Below are 22,360 nucleotides of genomic sequence, written 5' to 3' on the forward strand. Positions count from 1 at the left end.
GTTTATGTTTTTACTTTTTTATTTAATACGGATGGTAATTATTTACCATATTCCTATCAAATAAATAAATACATAACCACATGAATACCATTTTTGTAACCTCGGGACCTTTTGACCTCGGATGGCCTCTGACAATGTTCGCGTTAAGTCCCGCCTCGAACGAATTCCATTGGTCGCCACAGCTGCTTCTCTCCTCTACTTCAGAGGCGTCCAGATGCAGTCACCTTCCGACTGACAGCAGTGATACTCAGTTCCCGGTGTGTATTGTTACATTTAAAATGTAATGGAATTATCCAAGCGGTTTGCCTGTCAACAGCAATTTTTCAGGACACACGACATCCTGAAAGTCCTCTATGTCCCTTCTAAACAATTTTAATTCCCGTCGGCGTGACGTAATATAGGAAGTGCTTCAGTCAACGTCTTCCGGGTTGATACCCGATCACATTGAAGCGGAGAGATGGCGACTCACATGTCGAGGTGTAGAACCTGGAGTCGTGTCCAAAGGTAGCAAACGATTTAATCATATGTTCTGTATTTTCTGCTACACAGAGAGTCTCATATATCAGCACATTCAGAGTCTTTCCCGTCATGTTGCCCTCTGACTTTCGCAGCGTCGTAACTTTCCCAGTTACTTAACATTAGCTTGCCCAGATAGCATGATGCTAACCGCTAGCTGTCAAAGTCGCAGCTCTGCAGTTATCAGAATAAATAATGTTATGAGTTAACGTCTAAACCTGCTTTTGCTTGTGAGTTTATTTTGAGATAGGCAGTAGAGAGAAATAACCTGACACTTTTTGTGCTGTTCCTTGTATTAAATAATTAAGTAATATTTATCATATCAATAATTATGTGCTCAATTGTAAATGGAAATAACTAAAATGGCCTTGTTGATAGAATAACGTAGAGAATTATCAAAGTGCTGTCAAACTTCCATTTATCATCATGTGTAGGGCTGGGTAGTAAACTGAGTGATATCGTGATGTGAGACTGCATATCGTGTTGAGATATTCTCCCTGGTTAATAGCGCACGTGTTGTCTTATATTGTTGTTATTTGCTCTTCTTTCCCTCTCCAAGGTTTGGAATAGCAGCCTACCGAAAATACAGCAGTGGTGGTGGATACCCAAACATCTCTCTCTCTTCGCCACTGCCTGGCATCCCCAAGCCAGTTTTTGCATCAGTGGATGGTCACGAAAAATATGAAACCCACATTACTACGTTAGATAATGGTCTCAGAGTCGCTTCCCAAAACAAGTTTGGTCAGTTCTGCACAGTTGGAAGTAAGTGGAATCTGACATGTGGAAACCCTAATTATCTATTACTCAGTGACTTTGTTAAAATATGTTTTTTTCTGTTTTTTTGTTGTTGTTGGTGGTGCTTTTTTTTTTTTTAGTTTTAGTAAGCTCTGGATCCAGACATGAAGCGAAGTACCCAAGTGGAATAGCCCACTACTTAGAGAAACTTGCATTTTCAGTAAGTATTTGTTGAAATCTCACCGAACCAATATAGACTGACATATTAACTTCAGTCTATTTGTTCCGTCTGTGCCTACATTCATGTGCCCGGTAAATATTAAACTACTCTTAATATGACAGTGTTTTGAATAAGATGTGAACATATGAGTTTCTAACAGAAAATTTTATTTACAATCCTGTTTACATGCAGAGCAAACTCTTGACGAGTGATTGAAGATGCAGACCCACATTACATCCCCATGTTGTACTTCCCACCAGAGTTTGACCTGAAACCATTTCTCACATGTATTACAGTATTGTTTTCTTGCTAATAATGAAAAACCTGCACTTGGACCAGAGTTTGTAATACTTGCTTGGAGGTGGACCTTGTGTCATAAAGCACCATAAGTGCTGCGTAACCTCTGGTAGTACTTGAAGTGATGAAGGTGCTAACATGTTTACGGCTCACTTCAATAATTCGACCCGAAAACACTCACTGATGTCTTAATAGTGATTGCCTAAAGGTTGAGGTCATTAGAAAATGGGGTTAGCATTAGAATACTGCTGTCAATGTAAACATAGCCACTGGTTGAGTTTCCATCAATGCATTTTGAAGCAAATAGCAAATAAAAGTCCCCCAAGTTCGCAACTTCGCTCGAAAGGTGTTTTACCTTTGTCAAAGAAGAGTAAATGTGGAAAACAAGAGGCTTTATCAATCAACAGTATGACTTATCTATGAGGACAGATTGCAGAGAGAAGAAAAAAAAGAGACCGGAGAAATTCAGTGTATTGATACTCTGAGGTCACAGTCTATGTCCACTCTTTTTTGTAACTTCTTTGTTGAACGGGTGTCCTGCTCATTGCATCTGCTGCACAGATAGGAATTCAGTGCAATTTTTGTGAATGGAATTAGAAATGATATTGTAGCTGAGCCTTTTTAAACTGAGAAGATACAAAGGAAAGTCACCTGGTGAGCTGTTAACCATCTTTTCCTTTTAGTCCACAGCTCAGTTTGGGAGTAAAGATGAAATTCTTCTCACATTGGAAAAACACGGAGGGATATGTGACTGCCAAACATCAAGGTAGTGTGCAACTCCCACACCTGTCTTTAATATCGTTGGAATGTAACAGAAGTCCTACACGTGGTCTGAGCAATGTAACACAACTGTCCCGTGCAGAGATACTACCACGTATGCAGTCTCTGCTGAGGTGAGGGGTCTGGACACAGTGGTCAGCCTGCTTTCAGATGCTGTCCTCCAGCCTCGCCTGCTGGGTGAGTCTGTTGTTACTTAAAATTTCACCTCAGTCTTAATCCAAAGGGACTTTCAACCTCTCTGTAATGAACTCTGTGGGCTTCCGTGCAGATGAAGAGATTGAGATGACGAGGATGGCGGTTCGTTTTGAATTGGAGGACCTGAACATGAGGCCAGACCCTGAACCATTACTAACAGAGATGATTCACGCTGTGAGTCACATCACCGTTGACACTTACTGACCGTAAAGTGAAATCAGCTAATTCATGGCCTTTATTAGTCCAGACAGTTTCTCTTCAAACATATTTTTACTTTGTTTCCAGGCTGCATATCGAGGCAACACGGTTGGACTGCCTCGTTTTTGTCCTGTAGACAATGTCGAGAAGATTGACAAGAAAGTGCTGCACAGTTACATGAGCAGCTACTACTGTCCGGAGCGGATGGTGCTGGCGGGAGTGGGCATCGAGCATGAGCAGCTGGTTGAATGTGCAAGGAAGTACCTGCTGGATGTGAAACCGGTGTGGGGAGAGAGCAAAGCAGCCAACGTGGACCTGTCTGTGGCACAGTACACTGGTGGCATTGTGAAGGTGACTTAATGGCTTTACCATTTACATTTGAACCTTCCATTTAAGTTCCACATAAAAAGAACGGACAAACTAGAAAACTTGTTTTGGTATTACATATACGTGTACGTTTACAGCATAGTTAAGATAGACAGAGGAAAAACCTCTTGGTTTATAAACACCTATGTTGTATCAAACTACTAAGGTTGTCTTTCATTTTTATGAAACGTGCCGGTGAATTTGGACTTGGATTTCTATTTTTTCTTTATTTGCACAGATATTTCAAGGAACGTTTGGCTATGAAAATTTACCTTGAAAGCCTGGCAATATCGTGGAAAACGTATTGAAATTGATAGGTAAAGATGTGTGTCAATATACAGGAGATAAAAGGGGAATTACTTCTCTGATTTTCAAAATCTTAAGAAGGTAGATTTGGAAAAGAATTAAGTATCAATAACCACAATCCCCTTCATCATGAAAAACAAAGTCTGTACCAAGTGAACTGAACTGCAAGTTCGGCCCATTTAATTATCCTATGTGCATACATGTGCCCCTAAATATGTCACACCCATAAATAATTGTATTAAAACACCAAGTAAGAGTAGTCAGTCAGATCTGTAGCAGGGAGTTCCTTTGATAAATAAGTCGTAACAATCTTGCTTGACTTGCGGCAGATGGAGAAGGACATGTCAGACGTGAGCCTAGGCCCCACCCCCATCCCAGAGCTCACCCACATTATGATCGGCCTGGAGAGCTGCTCCTTCCTGGTGGGTGTTCTTCTACTTCTACCACATTTGAGTCTCCAGTTAGATGTCCGACATGTTAGGCAACAAGATCTAAACTTTTTTTTGTTTTTCCTTTCCAGGAAGATGACTTTATTTCATTTGCTGTGCTGAACATGATGATGGGCGGAGGGGGCTCCTTCTCTGCTGGAGGACCTGGGAAAGGCATGTTCACCCGGCTCTACCTGAACGTACTCAACCGGTAAACAGCCCCCACAGTTTAACAGCACTGTTTCAGATGACATGTTATTTATGACACAGGTTGAATAATACCGTAACACGTGTTTATAGCTCTCTGCGTCTTGTTGTAGGCATCATTGGATGTACAACGCTACTTCCTACCACCACAGCTACGAGGACAGTGGTCTCATGTGTATCCATGCCAGTGCAGACCCCAGACAGGTAGCTTCAGGCTTATCAAGGACCATTGTTCTGATATCATCTGATCACCACCTGCCTGAATTTGTTGGGTTTTTTTCTTTTTTTGACATGCGGGTGACTACCGTATTCTTTCATATTCTTTTTTGGCAATCAAGTATTTGCCCATGTGTGCTCTAATTTCATATGACATGGATAGTGGCTATATGGCTACTGGCTAATGTTAGCTAACTAGCGTAGCCATCTGCTAATGTGACATTCATTCAGAACTTAATATTTAGGGTCCTTCAGGCAAAGACCCTATTATGTTAGCTCATCAGAGCAACACATTAGCAGTCCTAATTTTTTTTACTTTTACTAAGCAGTACTAACATGTATTTATATCCGTGTCAGCATTAGAAAGTTCTGCCATATAAACCACCAGGACTTAGTTTCTGGACAGAGCTGATCACAGAAGGGTGAGACGAGTTAGAATCAGCTCCCTTGACTCGTGAGGTGGTGTACGGGCTTGTCAATGGCAAAAAGCTGCATTGGAAAACCAGAAATTTAAAGCTCACCATGATCTGTTGATTCACGGGAATACATCAGAAGAACCCATTCAAGAACAACAGCAGCACCCCCACCTAAATGCATACAGCCATTATTAATGTTGGTAGTTCCGCTTGTGCTTTTCTTTCTTTGATACATTATGTCTGCAGTGAAAAGAACCTATTTTTAGTTAAACTCATATCTGATATCTTACTGAAACTAAACCCAGAACTAACTGGTGTTGACAGTAATTGGCAGTCATTTTGCTCTGTAATCACAGATGGCTGACATGTATGAAAAGGTGATTTATTACATCTTGTGTATTTATCTCCAGGTGCGGGAAATGGTGGAGATAATCACCAGAGAGTTCATTCAGATGGCAAGAAATGCCGGAGAGGTATTGATCACTTCTAAGAAAGTCCACTGTAGCTATGGCTGAATTAATCAGTGTCAGCAACCCAGGATCAGAGCAACAGTCATATTGTTTTTGTACATGTAGATGGAGCTGGAGAGAGCCAAGACACAGCTGAAGTCCATGCTGATGATGAACCTGGAGTCACGGCCAGTCATTTTTGAGGATGTAGGTCGCCAGGTTCTCTCCACAGGAAAGAGAAAGCTGCCACATGAACTGTGCGCATTAATTAGTGAGTACTAAACCAATAAATGCAATCAAAATTGCCCCAAAACCCACTGTGTTTCCATGTAATAAAACAAAACAAAAAAAGTTTGCTCTTGCCATCCTTTTATTTTCAGGCAACGTGACAGCCAGTGACATTAAAAGAGTGACCACCAAGATGCTGCGCAGCAAACCAGCTGTAGCAGCCCTGGGAGATCTGGCGGAGCTGCCCTCATATGAACACATCCAGGCTGCCCTGTCCAGCAAGGATGGACGTCTGCCCCGCATGTTTCGCCTCTCCCGATAGACCCCTATCGCCATGTTGCTGACCAGTGACTGGCAAATATCGCTGTAAATAAACTGGACTGGAAGAACACACTAGTGTTGCCTCCCAACACAAAAAAACCTGCACAGCTCACTCTGGGAGGGGACTAATATCTGGGCTCTCAAATGATCGTCTGTGAGAGTGGCCATTTTTAAGATAGTTATCTTTTACTCTACAGTAAGTAACATGTCTACACAGATGAAGTATCAGTATTTATTTGCTGATAGGAAGCCATATGTACTTCTTATATATTGAATTGACAATTTTCAAATGTTTGCTGGTGCAAAATGAAAAGAATTGAGTTTGGATTTCAGTAAACACAATTGTATGACTCACTGGAAAAGTCTTCAAGGTAGGAGACCGGAGGAGGGCTGCTAACATCCCATCAATTTGGAACTCGCTTCTGAAAAGCAGGGTGAGACAAGCAGGTAGAAACAGTTTTTTCATCCTCCGGTTTTTTCTGTTTGTTTGTTTTTTTTCCTTTCAAGATTTTGGACTATTTTTCCCCTGTAACACGTCTTCTGCCAAACCATTGCTGTTTATTTTCACTCTGCTCCCCTTCGTGGAACGCTGCTCCATCTGCAACCATGATTTTTGGCTTCTCTACGCTGGTGAGCGTGGGTCACTCTGTCCAGTCAAGCACCTGTTCTTTGTTCTTCCTGTTAAAGATTTAATAGAAAATAAAAACATGACAGCAAGGACACGAATTCCCTTGCAGCTGAAGGCTTCTGTCATTCAATTTATGACTTTAATGGTAAGTTAGCGTAAACGTGAAAAAAAACTCGGCATCCGTGATGTACTCTTCTTATTTAATTCATTAATCAGCAGTAATATTCTGAACCTTATTTGTTCTTCCATGTCTCAACACCTTCATACTGTCAGCAGCAGGAAACAATCAAGTATCCCAAGTTTTCAGGACCAGGACTGGCCAGAAGGTAATGAGGAATCACTTTTCCACCGTCCATATTTTACAATATTAAGCTTTTATTATATATTTTTTTAAATGGAAGTTTATGGAGAAAAGTTATTCGGGCTAGAGATTTCACTTCAGCTTTGAACAGATAAAAACTCAACGACTGAATAGGTTTGTCTATTTCTACTATGTTTAAAACAAAATCGTAGTAAATTTTTTGTTTTTGGAGTGTCTCGGCCTGTATAATGGTTTATTTTATCGCAGTCTAGAGAAATGTCACCGCCTAAAAAGAAATGTAACTAAATCCCACTCAAGGACTACGAAGGAGAAGCATTCCTGTAGATTACATATCCATAATCCCAGAGTGAAAAATGGCCTCAATAGCACTTCCTCTACTTAATATTGGAAAGGTGGATTTGTTCCTATACAAGAATCGATCCTCTGTCTCAGTTTACTGACAGGATTATCTATATGTTTAAATGTGAGCTCTGCATCAAGCGGTATGATGGGGTATGTATGCTCTCTAACTCTTTCAATATCAGTACTTTGTAATTTTGCAATGCAACACACACTTTAAGGGAAAAATAAATTGAATATTTTGGACGTTTCCGAACACGTTCTTATTCAGTTTTCTGGTAAAGGGGAAACTAGTAACTTGACGGTTGAATTAGCAGCCGGTAACCCATTGGCATCACATAATAACTGAAAAGGTGAAAACAGGTGGATTTATATCAACAGGAAAAGAATTTCTCTAGCAACAGCTCCAAAACTCACCAACATGTTAAACATTTTACATACAACAAATTCTAAAATTGAGGCGTCACAGTGGTGCAGTGGTCAGCACTGTGGCCTCACAGCAAGAAGGTTCTGGGTTTGAGTCCCGGCTCCAGCACGGGATCTTTCTGTGTGAGTCTCCATGTTCTCCCTGTTCCTGTGTGGGTTCTCTCTGGTACTCCAGCTTCCTCCCACAGTCCAAAGACATCAAGAGGGGACGAGGCTGATTGATACTCTAAATTGACTGTAGGTGTGACTGTGAGTGTGAATGGTTGTCTGTCTCTATGTATTGGTCCTGTGATTGACTGGTGACCTGTCCAGGGTGAACCCCGCCCCTCGCCTGTAGCCGCTGGGATAGGCTCCAGCCCCCCGCGACCCTTAACAGGAATAAGCGCAAGAAAATGGATGGGTGGAAATTCTAAAAAAAATGTTTTTTAAATTGTGACAGTGGAGTTTGATCAAGCAGCCCTGTCCTCATGCCCAGCTAGGTTAATTCCTGTGCTAACAGATGTTGATGTCACACTGCTTGATGAAACACAAACATCTCCACTCTCATTTTCCTCTTCAAATTTAGGGGCTTACGTTTTTTGGAGGGTTCAATAAGCAGAAGCAAAATACAATGAATTATTTCAATGGCTTTTGATGCCTGTTCTTTGAAACATGAAAAACTCAACCATCTATAGATGTAAGCAGTTCCTCAAAGAAAAAGGTACATTTAAATGTGCAGCGTTGAAATTGACCGCTTGTTCTCAGAAAAAAAAATCGTTTTAAAATGTTTATTACACCTTGTTATGTCACATAGGCGAGATAGAAAAAGAGATACAGAGATCCTGAGATGATGAAAGTAGGACCGACAGGCACTTAAAAGGAAGAAGAGTCGTACCAGAGCTGCCTCTCCTCATGTTGGGAATAAGAGTTCATTAATGTGGTACAGTACAGACAGACAGTTTATGTCACGGTTAAACAACAGTGAGATGAGAGGTAAGGCATTGAGTTACAGTCTGTTACAAAGGGTCACTTGGCCTAGTGAAAGAAAAATAATATCTTGACAGTATAATTAAAACACTTTTCTATAGAAATTGAGTTCCTTCAAAAGTCCTCAGTGAGTGTACAACATTCATGTCCCTGAAATTTCACGATAGCATGTAAAAAAAAAAAGGCATTTCGTGCTCTTGAAATCATATTTGACCTCATCACCAACAGCTTCTTTTTACACTGTTCTCGTATATCGAAACACTCAACTTCAAGTCAGTGACAGACATCTAAATGACATTTAAAAAAAGTGCACCTCAGTCTTTACTGCGTTCATTTTAAGTAAGTAGTTTGATTAAAAAAGGCATATGAACACTGATGTAAGCATTATAAGAGAAACTTAATGGTTCACGATGCTTTTTACACACCTTTAAACAACAATTCAAAATTGAATGCAATGACACTTCTAAAACGTACCTAAATCCCCTGATCAACTTCCAAAACCACCTGCTATATAATTTAGAAAAATGCCAATAGGTGGGTATGGTGCTGAGAGGGGCAGGGATTGGTGTATTGGTGTGTGTGTGTGTGTGTGTGTGTGTGTATAAGGAGCTCAGTGATACGATCTGGCCTGGCAAAATTGAAAAAAGTAAAAAAGTAACTTTTTGAAAAGGACTTTCCCTCCCCCAAAAATTCTTCGACCCTACTTTCCGACTCTGGCTCCCTACCCCACAGAACTGGCCTTTATTGCCCGGGTCTAGTCAGTCGAAGTCTCCTGCTTTCACCGCCACCTTTTTGGCAGCACACCTGACCCCAGTGGTTACCCTTGGAGATGGTGAGTCTTTGGTTGTGAGAAGCATCCAAATAGCTGATAGATTTCAGGCTGTGCCTGGCCAGGGTTCATGGTTAGGGTTAAAAAGCATAGCCAGCCAACCCCTTCCATCCGTTTTGCCAGGACATACAATTCATGGCCAACAGAGGGCACACTCTGCTCAGTTACCCCAACCAGCACTGGGTTCTGAGTAGTCCTGGTTTCTTTTTGGTCCTTTTCACCTGCCTGTTTCTGGCATACAAAAGTCCAGTCCAGCCTGGTCTGTTGAGCCAGTTTAACAGTTCATGAGAGGGAACAGATGGTGCTGTTGTTTTGGTTCTTCATGGCCTCTCTTCTCTTCAGCTCCCTGGTGATCCTCCTCCTAATGCCCTCCAAGTATACGCTCCGGTCAAACTGACCCGCACCCAGGGGAATACTGTCCAACACACACGAGCAAAGATCAAAACAGATCAAAAGTCTGTTCATTCCATTCAAAGAATTACATTTACACCCCTTCTGACTGATGACAGGAATAAAATACTGGGACTCACTTGTCTCTACCGGGCCTCAGTTTGACCTGGAAGACGCCGATGACAGGGCGGTGGTCGGACGTCTTGATGTTTGAGCAGCTGGTGTATTTGACAGCTGTTATGTCTTCGGCCTGCCTGCTCCTGAACAGGATCCTGTCCTGTGAACACAACAGAGGTTTCACCCTGCTGACACCCACATGACAAGTTTTCCTTAGCATTTCAGGACTGGAATTACGGCCTAATCTAAAGACACTACAGAGTTTATTTGATGGCTACATCAGCAGTTTATCTCTTTACTGTGTAGGATGGCGTTCTCTGTTTAGAGGACGTGTCGTAGACATCACAGCCCATGTCGAATTTGTACGTGGGGAGGAAGTGAATTTCTGCCTCGTGGAATCCTTTGAAGATTGAACCTGCAGATGAAACATAAATGTTGCAGGATGAGAATCATCACATAAAATGTACTTCTCATGGAACTTTCTTTTGAGCTGTTATTGTATTTTAATAGGATACATACCATCCTTCATTTCCTTGGAAAGCTGGTCGTGCTCCAGCAGAGGGTCCATAACACCATCTACTGTACGCTTCATGATGGCCTCCACATCTGTCCGGTCCTTACTCAGCCGAAAGTTGAAGTCTCCAAACCAGAAGACTTCATCATACCTGGTAGTGACATCAGCTAGAAAGGAGAAAAATTAAAGATCATTTGCCTTTATCATTACCAGCTTTAATCACAACTAAGTATACAAATAACAATAAAACAAACTCAATAGGGGAAAAGCTGGGACGCAAATAGGAAGAAGGGTCATAGAAGCAAACAAATTCAAATTTCCAGACCCAATAATTATTTGTTTTGAAGAATAAATCACACAAGATGTGAAAAGACCTTGTGACACTTACATGCTGTTGAGCGATACGGGTTGGTGTCAGGAAGGTCTTTTGGAAGAGCTAAGGCTTCAATGATCTTGTTGTAATCGAGTATTCTCTCATACACTTTGGCGTCTCCAGCTGGAAGAAAATAAAAGATAAAAGCAGTACATTTTATTTCACTAAGGTAAAAACTTGTACTTATGGAATGCTTTTCTAGCTTTTAATATTTGCATTACTGATTAATATTTGCATTTTTGATTTGGGGATTGTCGTACTCACAGGTAAAATGAGATGTGATGAAGAGGAAAGAGGTGCCAAAAAAGGTAAAGCCGATTCCCAAAGCTCCTTTGGTCTTGATCTGCGACATGATCCTGGTTGTAACAGTTGCGTGCTCCACCTCTGTGAAGCGGAAATTTTGTGGTTAGGATTTGTAAAAAATAGCGTGCCCATCAGAGTAAAACAGATAGTGTTCCAATAATTTCACAAGTTATAAAAGTAACAACGCCCCCATGTGATCACATTAAGAAAACTGACCTGAGCAGAACCAGATGAGGTCCCTTCTGACAAATATAGTAAGGTACAAAACACCATGTGATGCTGCGTGTAGCATAACGTAGTGTGGCCCCAGAGTCTCCTGAAGACGGACCTCCCACTCTCTCCTGCACAAACAGAATAAAATGTATCGTATCGTATCTCAACACAGTCAAGCGGATTTTAACTGTCATCATCCCTGACAGAGAAAGCAATCAAGTGCCTTACCTGTCAGGACAACCTTCCTGGACTCCAATAACATAAAATTCTTGTGCACATCCAGAGTCTGTTGGAAGGAGGAGGTCATCTAAATTTGCTGGTAGCCCCTGGAAATGATGAACACTGTGTTACAATTTAGTTATTTGAAGACTTTGTGAGAGAAGCGCCACTGTACTGTACCTTTTCACCCTGCATGTTCCACGTGGCGACGTAGATGCCCACTCGCCTGTTCGGGAAGTGGCGGTCCAACTCTTCAGCCCCCAAGAGGGCACCACTTCCCAGCACACTGCCCTCCAGAAAGCTTCTGGAAAACACACAATTCAAATACGAACGGTTTGACCAGAACTGAACCTTATTGCAGTAATGATATCAAAAATACTCATTCTGTAGTCTATGTACTGAGAATCTCTATGCCAAAAACTGTGCTGAGTGAGCATCTCCTGTGATCCTGCGATAATCCCCTTTGCTCTGTCACGTTCCCGTTTTCCCTTAAAAATGTGAGTCATGTATATGCTCTGAGAGCGGACGTGATGAGCCTCGCTTTCAGGACAAATTAACAGTGAGCCAGCATTGGAGAACACTGAGGGAACCCAGTGGACAGTGCACGCAGAGGACACCAGCGGATATACTGTAAGATGTTGTATCTACTTTCTATGCAGTCCCAGCGTGGACACATTTATTTGAAGTCCAACTTAAGGACTGGGAACAACTGGGACGCTTTAACCTGGCACAGTTTTATTTTGTATTTCAAGCTATACGCACTGCAACATGATAATATTATTGCTGCAAAGGGGAAAGGTCTTATAACTGGCTACTGTTCCATTCTAGCAAGCCTCTAACTAATTTCATAATGAGGTAGTCAATTAGCTAGCCTTGAAAACAAAAGCCAACACAAACTCGCTCTAACACAGGTGCATTATCTATATGTTTGCTGCACCTACTGTACCTGTTCCTCATATCCTGAGGTATGATGGGGCTAAGCACGCTGTAGTTGGACCTCATAGAGTTGACTGAGGCACTATCCGACCCCATGTTCTCCAGAAGCCGGCTGTCACTATTGTTTCGGTTGAGTTTCTCCCCGAGCTTCTCTCGAGCCAGTGCGCAATAATCCAAACAATCCCTGTCAATCCTATTAGCTGCCCTTGAAGTGGCTGATGCGAAGCTCCTCTCCAGAACAGGGAGTGGCCCTGTGGGTTGCACCGGAGACAGACGCACCTTGCCGGACCTCCCGCTCAGGTCTATGGGGTCACTCTCCTGGCTGTTGGGCCTCCTTTCATACTCAGAGAGACTGCTCCCTCGGTATCGGAAGACCATGGGCTTTGTTGTAGCAGCAGGTCCCACAGTGGAGTCTTGCTCATTCTTCAGGACGGTATCATTAAAAACAAAGCCACCAGAAGTTGGAGCAGCTCGGTCCTCTTTGAGAGAGTCCGTAGATGAGCCAGTCTCAGCTGGGTCACTCAGACTCTCTTGGCTGTTTCTTAACCTCCTGGTTCTTACAGCCTCCTCTGGCAAGCCACATTTCCTGCCCCGTGATACCCTAGGTAATGAGGGGGGCTGAGGCAGGTAAGGACTAAGGTCACCTGATCCATTGCGTGCTATCTGCTGGAGTTTAAGGGCATCGTTATGTTCTTTGAATGTTTTGGTATCCACTATGGAGGTCTTGAGTGGCCTACTGTCATTGTCATCTGAGACCCTATTCAGAGGGCTTTCACTGGGTTGATGGAGGCCAGTCTCCTCTCCATTCTGAGTCATCCTCTCCTCATGTTTGGGACCAGTCTGGGTCCTATGGATGGTCAGCTCATTGCTCATGGACAGACACCTGAGAAACAGGGTATGAGTTAATTCTGTTGAAATATCTTTTACTGTAGAAACAATTATAGCAGCATACAATCATTATTTTGAGTGAGCCCTCCTTTTAGAAGCAAGGAAAGAACAATTACAAATAAATGTAAACCAAAAACAACAAAAGGGAGAAACCATAACTAAGAAACTAACTCTCCACATATCCCGTTCTACCAGTACACAGTGCTTGGAGAAGGGAATGCAAAATCTTATAGTGCTCTTCCACTTTAAGTGAGAACCCTTCCTCTCTTCAAAAATATTAAAAATGTGTTTCTTTGTTCAAAAATGGATATGATAGCAGTTGTTGTCACAGCATTGATCATATTTGATTGATTGAAAAACACTGGTTAAAAATACGTTCGTCCGGGGAGAAGAGTGGCTTCTTGATTAATGGGGAAACCCACAATATCCCCCTTCAGTGAGGTAGGAATAGCTGTGTTAACACAAAGCTAACCGTATAGAAAAAATGTCATTTAAAAAAAACCCTAAACAAAGTACTGTGGTGCTGCAGAGTTATCTCAGGCAACAAATGCCATCCTTCAGACTTAAAACCCCCCACCAAGCATCTTTGTTTGCTATAGATCCTCACAAAAAATCACGCGAGTCATTTCACATTTTTCAATCAGAATGTGAATGACACAGTTCTTTGAAATATTGTGAGTCAAGTTAACTTCCATATCGAACACTTCCCAAAGCAGAAGTTGAACGTAACAAAAAATAAAAACAATACAATTCCACCTGATCACCCACTGGAACGTTTAAGCAACAAGTGGAAAATTACTCTACAATTCTACAATTTCATTTAGCAGGCGCTTTTGTTCAAAGCGACGTACAACACAAGCAAGAATTCAGACTTAAGGAAAAACCCATAGTAAGCGCAAAAGTGCTTCAGTTGTGATTTGGTCATAGGTACTGCCATCTAGTGGCAGAAGAAGTGTCGCCCCCCCCTCCCTCTTTTTTTTTTGACAGACATACAACATCACACAACACAGTTAGTGCTACATATCACTAAGTGCTGGGTCTTGGACCCTCTGACTTATTCTACCCCACAGGACAAAGAGGAGAAGAGTCAGGTTAAGTGCCTAGGTGCTCTCTGAACAATTGAGTCTCTTAAAAGTAGAATTATATTAAAATCAATCAAATCAATTATATTAAAATCATTATAAAAATCAGTCTTAGCCTAGGCTAACATGGCATCATAGGTAATTGTTGGTTGTATGTGGAACATCTATCCTTAAATTAAAATATAATATTAGCTTCGACAGCCAGTGTAAACTGCTAGTAACTTAGATTCCGTTAAAGCGGGATTTTTTTTTTCTTGGATATTGATTGTCACTTCGCCTTGTCCCAGCTTGTGGACTATAACAATACCCATCAGCTGACGTAAATAAGAAAGCGCAAACGATTTATTCACACAGTGCTCGTATCCAGGTCAGTCAGTTTAGCGTATCAATCATGATTGTCAATAGTTAGCATGCAGCATCAGAAATGCTCGTAGGCTAAAATAACATTTTGACCAAAAACAAAACAGAAGATCAGGGCAATTATTAAGAACCTTGGCAGCTACGATAAACGTTAAAAACGCATGTTAAACAATAGACTGTTTTGTTGAGTTCCCATTTCAACAGCGTTATTTAGACCTAATTTCTTCTTACTGGCTGCGTTTAACGTTAGCTTGATCTGCAGCGCTAAACCTTGCGAATAACACTACAGTGGTTAGCAAAGCTGCTTTATAAACATTAACAGTATGCAAGGTAACTGAGCTAACGTTCAGTGAAGCAGCTTTTCAATATAAAGCCAATAAAAAGCCGATGTATTTTATTGGCTTCAACGCTGTATTTTAATAAAAAAAATATTACCTCTTATTACTGTTGCCTACTCTTCCAGAGCGGCTAACTTTGAGGAACTTCCTTAGCAACTTCATAATCATCTTCTTCGTGGCGTTTCGGCACTTCCTTAGCAACGCTTGACAACACCTTCTTTGTTACCAGGGGAGAGTCACTGAATGAGTAAACTGATATCACAGCGCCCCTTGTGGCCGTAGCCCTGTTACGGCCCTGTTCACATACAAACGCTTTCGGATGTCTCCCTCCCTTTCTAAATAGATAGTGTAGATATCATAGGTTATATCAGTTGTTTTGGTTTCTGTAGTACTAATTGTTTAGGTACTACACATGAAAACTAGCAGCTGTAATTTAGCCTGTCAGTACCACTTCTTTAGGGAAGACGTGTAGTGGATTAGATGGTAAATTCAAAGATATAGTTTTTGGTAGATATGAGGAGGGAGAGCAAAGTTTTGCGTAACCAGTCAAACACAATAATAAACTAAACTAAATCTGCACATTTGGTCAGACAAATTGCACATGTAAACCTGCTCCAATGATTATGCACAATTGTCTACAGATGGCACGATGACAAAATTGTAAAATGACTCAATAGGGATTGAAATTGTCTTCTTGTTCTTTTTCTGTGTAAATCCACATTTTAAACACTGGTCAAAATTATGACAGACATCAGTGACATCACAGCGTGAATACTGAGATTAAAGTCACACATCTGTGTTCTGTGACGTGTGGGGCAAGTGTCGGTGTGTTCCCCCAAAGCCCCCTCATGACATCACAGGGTGGCTTTAGGGATATCGCAGACCTCTTTGACGAATCACAATCACCGAGGTCAATCAAACTGATCAAACAGGTACATGTGCACCTGCACCCTCACGCATTTGTCCGGCCTTCCCTATTGGTGGGGTCCAACACTGCGTGAGTCGCCCAGCTCCTACTGGACATGATGTATGAATGAATGAATGAATGATAAACCTTTGTGTCCGGCTATCACGTCATGGTCATGACCACTTTTTGTTATGAACTTCAAGTTTTGGACTCTATTGTTTGTATTTTTGACCGTTTAATTTTTTTTAGTTCTCATGCGTTTCTTGTTTTGTTTTGTTTTATTTTTTAGTGTGATTGTCGTCTGTTTCTTGTTTTTTTATGTTTGTGGATTGTTTTTTGATAAGTCTAGACAGTTCCTGTTTTATTTTTGCATTCACTTCACTACTGTGCCTTCATGTGCTTTACACTTCCTGTCATTGTTTGTTTCCTGCTTTTTATTCATTCCACCCGTACCTCGTCAGTTAATCAGTCCTAATCGGTCACAGCTCTGGTCCGAGTATTTCTCGCCCAATCCTGCCCTTCTGTTCTCCCACCTGTTTCTTGTTGCATCTCTAGCAGAGTCTTTGGGTCCAGCTCAGCACTCCAACCCCAACAGGTCCTTCCTTATAAGACTGCGCAATTATTAAAAAAAAAAAAAAAAAGCTACTTTCAAAGCGCTATCATGGGGACACAGAGCGAGAAATAAAAACACTATACAACTTTTACTAAAACAGGTCATAACTACAGGACATCTGAAAAAAGTGTTGAGAGAGAAGTGATGGACAAAAGAGGCAGCTCAGACCTGGAGGTCTGCAGAGGTACACGTATAGCCCAGAAAAACTTTTTTGTGTGCAGTATTTGGAAAAAAGTGGGTTCTTTGCTTTAGTTATTTCTTTAATCGTGAAGCTGAGCGTTGACATGTATGGGGTAAACATCATGAGACTGCATCTTGGTTTCCATGAACTGAGCTTGTTGCAATGAAATTGACCAATGACCTCCCAAATCTTTTTGAGGTCATCGGATATTGGTGCTGTTTTTTTGAGAAATTCTCAAGGCGTTTCAACGATATTTTGTGTGAGGTAACAACGACCACCAAAATCAGCTCATTTCAGGGGACATTTGAGATCATGTGTTCCGTTCAGACGGACGGACAAATCAGAAGCAAAAGGTCTCAATCATAGAGGCATGGCATTGTCACTAAATATAGCCTGAGGAAGTTAAATTGGAGGAAACCTTTCAGCATTGTATTTTCTTATAAATACTAAACATAATCATGCAGTTACTAAAACTACAAGTAAAAGTGGTCATCAGTTCTTTGACAAATGTAGAGACTTTATTCATCTTCATTTCTGATGTATTTAATCGTAAACTTTTTAATGTCAAAGCGGCTCCTTCAAAACGGCAACGATGTATCTCAGATCATGTCCATCTATTATCAACAAATCAAATAAAGCAAGAGCTAAAACTGTAACTCCCAAAGTGTGTTCAACAAATAGATACTGCTGTTGGGCTACAGAGTAATTTAAAACCCGTCCATCAACCCATTTTCTATGCTGCTTATCCATTCAGGTTCGCAGGGTTGCTGGAGCCTTTGTCAGCTAACATTAGCTGAGAGGTGGGGTTCCCCCTGGACGCGTCACCAGTCCGTCACAGGGCCATCAGGAGCAAGTAGGGGCTCAGGATCTTGCTGAAGGATACTTGGACATGGCCACTGGGGGAAGTGAGGATTGAACCAGCAACCCTTTGGTTGCTCTCTACCTCTGAGCCTTGCCGCCCCCTCATTTACAACCAATCAATGAATAGTTTTTAATTGTTACTTCTAGTAACTGAGTTTGGAAATATTGTCACATTTATATCTAAATATATAGTTGCTTTTTTAATGCTCCAATGTCAAAGGGGTGCGTTCACATTTTTCTCTTTTTCTTTGTATTTCGATCAGTTATTTGACAAATTGTCACGTGAATGGTATATATATTCTCACTTAAGTTGGGTCACATTTATGTAAACATTTTCTGTTAGTTAAAAATTAGGGGAAAAAACATCATTTTTTTGTGTGGGCTGCGGAAGTTTCCATCAGAAGTATTCTTCTCAAGTGCAGAAGCATATTCTCATATCTAGCTTTCACACACCGAGACCCTCGCATTCATTTGTTTGTTAAATTCAACAACAGTTGTATGTAGTTGTGTGTGTGTGATCACACACAGGTCTGTGGTAAGATGCTTTGATCAAATTTTGAATAACATCGGAATTTTTTTGTGATGACTAAAACATGGTTTATAAAACAACATTCCACAGGTATGAGTACAAGCTTCAGTCAGTCCCTTTCCAAAAGGCACACTATTCAGCATCTCTCAGAAACGCAAAACTTCAGAAAAAAAGGCTTGTTGCTGACAAAACATAGAAAAAACAATGTCAAGGTGTGACCTCTGATTGTTAACCCTCCCCCCCCTCTCTCTCTCTGGGACCCCGCTCCCCTCCCCCCCACATTGTACGAGAAGCCGCTCAAAGGATTTCTGAGCCCACTGGTCGCTTGAAATGTGCACAATCCCACCATATTCTGTGCATTTCTATGGCATTGTTGCTGGCTCAGGGGTTTAAACAAAGAGCCGGTGTTTGTGTCATGTATAAAAGGAAAAGGGTTAAACCGGGTGGAGTACAGCTTGGTGCAAGAGCAAGACCGACAGCAGCAGCCCACTGACCAGTAAAATGACTTCCACTGGAATTACCATGATGAGCAAGGTAAGCTCTCTGGTGGCCCCTGGAGCTTTGAAACCTCTAATGCAAAGGGCCCGTAAACACCTGGAATCTTATATTAGACAGGTGTAACATCAATAAATGAAATTAGAACGTGCCTGTGGAATGTTACAACGTAAACTCCGTGTTTGAGTCTTCAAAAACCTCACAAAATCAACGACAACTGTTCTTTAAACTGAGTTTAGGAATCAAATGAGAGTGAGGATCTAGTTTGAGGAACTAGAGAAGTTACTTTCACTTTTAATGTACTTAATCTTGTTTTGAGTTTTCAGTGTAAATTCTCTGGAAAATAATTTCCTGCCAGCACAAACACCCACCTGGGAAAGGAGTGGAGCCTTTAACAGCTTAAGAGTTAATGTAGTTAATGTACAGCAACTAATTTGTAACGTTTGATGCTGTTTTTTGGCTTAGATGTTGTCTTCTTTGCTGTTAATGTGAAATGTCTTGGGTGCTGTGCACATTAATTGCATTTATCAATTATTCTGATAAAGTAAACTCAAATTGATAAAATGGACAGTGATTTTAGTCTTGTAGATGGACTGAAAACAACTTTTTAATATGCCATTATCTATCGATGTTGTTCATGGCTTGTTTGCTATCATGTTCCCTGCATCCAAGTAAAATACGTTCAGTTTTTGTGACAGCAGGCAGTTGTACTGCCCCCACATGGCTAAATCGGTCAGTTACAGCAGTCTACACTTAATAATAAATTTAGGAGTTGAATCTAAGCTTTCCTCTTAATTGCTTGTGCAAACAAAGCCTCTGCCTCTCTGCCAGATCATCCTCTACGAGGAGAGGAACTTCCAGGGTCGCTCCTATGAGTGCATGAGCGACTGCCCCGACATGTCCTCCTACCTGGGCAGGTGCCACTCCTGCAGAGTGGAGAGAGGCTGCTTCATGGTGTACGACCGCACCAACTTCATGGGCAACCAGTATTTCCTGAGAAGGGGCGAGTATGCGGACTACATGAACATGATGGGCATGAATGACTGCATCAGGTCCTGCCGCATGATCCCCATGGTAAGATAGATCACCCTCCTGACCTTTGACCTGTTCCAAGTGCAACCTTTATTTATCTAAGAGCTGTTGTGCGTTCCTCACTTGCACCACAGCACAGGGGATCCTTCAAGGTGAGGATCTATGAGAGGGAGAATTTCGGAGGTCAGATGCATGAGCTGATGGACGACTGTGACAACATCATGGATCGTTACCGCATGTCTAACTGCATGTCCTGCAACGCGATGGATGGACACTGGCTGATGTACGAGCAGCCCAACTTCAGAGGCAGGATGATGTACATCAGGCCTGGCGAGTACAGAAGCTTTGCTAACATGGGCATGAGCGGCATGAGGATCACCAGCATGAAGCGCATCACCGACTCCTGCTATTAGACCGTCTGCACTGAATAAAGCTGTCTCTCCCTGAGCTCTTGGCCTGTTTGAGTCATTAATCAGTCTAAGCGGTCTTTACACATCCACATTCATCAATCAGTCATAGGGGCCCTGCTGATGAACCTGCAGAAAACTGGATCATTTCTTTCACGAGGGCATTCATAGTGCATCCATTATGATCAAGGCTGACATGATGGGCTTGTAAATATATTTTACGACTATGTATACGTGACCGATCTTGTCTTATGAAGAGGCCAAGAATGAGATACCTACCAGCTTCTCGCTATTAATTAAAGCTCGTGTCAGCCCACACGCAGCGAGCTGAAGGAAGTTTAGTCTAAACCAGGGAGGAATTCAAACCATTTTGTCTCATTTCTAATATAGTAAACTTGGACATTGTCACATAAATACTGGAACAGCCCAGTTTGTCTGATTATATGAGCACGGTTCCCAGTTGACCTCTGTGTTGCTCAGGGTTGTTATGAGATGTAAATATTGTCTTTCTAAGAACTTTTAGACAGAGTCATGTTGAATGGTTGGCCCACGCAGATATTTATTGAGAATTATGAGTGGATTTCCTTGCACCTGACCCTTGAGCAGTGGTTCTCAACCCCAAAAATAATCAGACTGGTGTTTGTGACCTCCTCCCTGCATGCTCTTGCCCAAAGACAGAATAATACATTTCATTTTGATATTTTCATTTTGTTTTAGAACTTCACCATTCAAATACAACATTAGTGTCTTATTAAAGGCCTTACCTTTCTTTTCTTTTTTTTAAAGATTACTCCAGTTTATGTTATTTCCAGTTGCAGCTTCACTCATTCATTTTAGACCAAAACAAATAACATCAACATAAGAGTTTCCAGTCTAAATACATTCTTTCAACCATTTGGTGACCTCCATAAAAAAAAATCTTGTGACCCCCACTGGGGACGCAACCCCCAGGTTTGAAAATCACAGCGCTAGAGGATTATTCTTGCTGATTTCAGTGATGCTTGTGCTTTTTCTGTAGAGTATGTATACTCTGAATAAACTGAAAAAAACTGGCTTAGGTTGTGAGTTCTCCAGTGTTGAGAACCATTTACTGCTAACCATGTGGGCTATGCCGTGAGTGACCGCAGGGATCAATTAAAAAAATGAAATAACATAAATGTTATCAAGATGTAAGTATAAATCACTGCCTTTCTTTGCCAAGATTAATTCACACTTGTAATTTTTGTTAGATGCCTCAGAGGTGCATATTAGAAGCACATGTCTCTCTACATCTGTCTTCCTCACATTTTCTTTATCTTTCCCCTCTCTCCTTCCTCCAGAGGATGGCCGATCCAGGGAGTGAGTGGGGAATCGATGCCCTGATACGAGATTCAGCCTAATGAGGATCAGAAACATCTTAATAAATACCCATAATCCACCACTTAATCCCTCATTACAGAATCATCTGCATTCACTGGTCCTGCTCCATACCGCCGCTGTGACGGCACATTCAGGCCCATTGTTCAGCCTCGCCTCATCTCTCACCCAAGGCTACGACTCCCTTTGTCTCCCTTTGGTGTTAGTTACATTTGATCTGCTCTCATTAGACTTTTAGACGAGATGAGCAGAAGAGCCTGAAAATAGTGCTTTTGTGTGCATTTCTATGCTATCTCCTGTCTGAAATGGAAAATGAGACATATGCTTAATGAGGGAGAGTTGGACAGGGACCTGCGTCCGACAGACAGATATGGAGGGTTTTGTGTGGAGAAGGTGCTGTGACCGATACTGGTAAAGGACACACATTCTTGGCAACGTCTGTCTGTGATTATGACTTCCCCCAGTGTGGAGATTACCTCTGAAGTGGGACAGATGGATTAAAGTTTGATGATGATTAACCACAAAGAGATTTGGTGTCTGTGTTTTACTTGTGCTCAGCATTAACACAAAAGTTAGGGAAGTTTTAAAAAGTGGACTCAAGTAGAATTTTTGAAATTATACTTCGGACTATTAGATTTTATACCTGCTAATGACAGAGCAGCGACTGGGCTCCGACGTGGCCGGCAGGTGTCACAGCACTTCGAAATACAAGCAGTTGTTGGGATAAAGTTCCATCTGAAAGGATCATGGCTCTCATATCTCTTTAAGGAGAATTTGCCAAACTTAAAGTCACATGCTCAAACACCAGTCAAAATCTGCACATATGGTGAAGCTGGAAATTATTTTAAAGGAATAGTT

At 41.6% G+C, this 22,360-nt stretch overlaps 3 protein-coding genes across 8 annotated transcripts; 2 read left to right on the plus strand and 1 right to left on the minus strand.

Annotated features, from left to right (window-relative positions):
• The first annotated feature begins 209 nt into the window (after positions 1 to 209).
• On the plus strand, positions 210 to 7,413 carry pmpca (peptidase, mitochondrial processing subunit alpha). Its single transcript, XM_086205397.1, has 13 exons — positions 210 to 504; positions 1,076 to 1,278; positions 1,392 to 1,471; positions 2,452 to 2,534; positions 2,631 to 2,725; positions 2,817 to 2,917; positions 3,029 to 3,292; positions 3,943 to 4,035; positions 4,134 to 4,252; positions 4,362 to 4,452; positions 5,291 to 5,353; positions 5,456 to 5,600; positions 5,710 to 7,413. Exons 1-13 carry the CDS (start codon positions 458 to 460, stop codon positions 5,877 to 5,879), a joined length of 1,554 nt encoding a protein of 517 aa, XP_086061523.1. The 5' UTR covers positions 210 to 457; the 3' UTR covers positions 5,880 to 7,413.
• A 929-nt stretch (positions 7,414 to 8,342) lies between these two features.
• On the minus strand, positions 8,343 to 15,734 carry inpp5e (inositol polyphosphate-5-phosphatase E). Its single transcript, XM_086206758.1, has 11 exons — positions 15,219 to 15,734; positions 12,464 to 13,336; positions 11,698 to 11,821; positions 11,527 to 11,624; positions 11,302 to 11,426; positions 11,047 to 11,166; positions 10,798 to 10,905; positions 10,415 to 10,576; positions 10,195 to 10,310; positions 9,919 to 10,055; positions 8,343 to 9,803 (listed from the first exon to the last, which is right to left on the minus strand). The coding sequence occupies exons 1-11, from the start codon at positions 15,287 to 15,289 to the stop codon at positions 9,671 to 9,673; spliced, it is 2,067 nt and encodes a 688-aa protein (XP_086062884.1). The 5' UTR covers positions 15,290 to 15,734; the 3' UTR covers positions 8,343 to 9,670.
• LOC147260264 (gamma-crystallin M2-like) lies at positions 12,420 to 21,986 on the plus strand. Of its 6 annotated transcripts, none has more exons than XM_086206759.1 (4): positions 12,420 to 16,825; positions 17,577 to 18,746; positions 19,539 to 19,781; positions 19,874 to 21,986. In XM_086206759.1, the coding sequence occupies exons 2-4, from the start codon at positions 18,714 to 18,716 to the stop codon at positions 20,150 to 20,152; spliced, it is 555 nt and encodes a 184-aa protein (XP_086062885.1). In that variant the 5' UTR covers positions 12,420 to 16,825; positions 17,577 to 18,713; the 3' UTR covers positions 20,153 to 21,986. The 6 variants fall into 6 exon arrangements, with proteins under 6 accessions (XP_086062885.1, XP_086062886.1, XP_086062890.1 ...); XM_086206760.1 differs by having other exon boundaries at positions 12,420 to 13,080; XM_086206764.1 differs by lacking the exon at positions 17,577 to 18,746 and having other exon boundaries at positions 12,422 to 14,790.
• The last annotated feature ends 374 nt before the right edge of the window (positions 21,987 to 22,360 follow it).

Source organism: Aulostomus chinensis, chromosome 6, assembly GCF_037954235.1.
Source record: "Aulostomus chinensis isolate RoL2024-O1b breed Wild chromosome 6, RoL_Achi_v1.0, whole genome shotgun sequence".
NCBI classification, from domain to species: domain Eukaryota; kingdom Metazoa; phylum Chordata; class Actinopteri; order Syngnathiformes; family Aulostomidae; genus Aulostomus; species Aulostomus chinensis.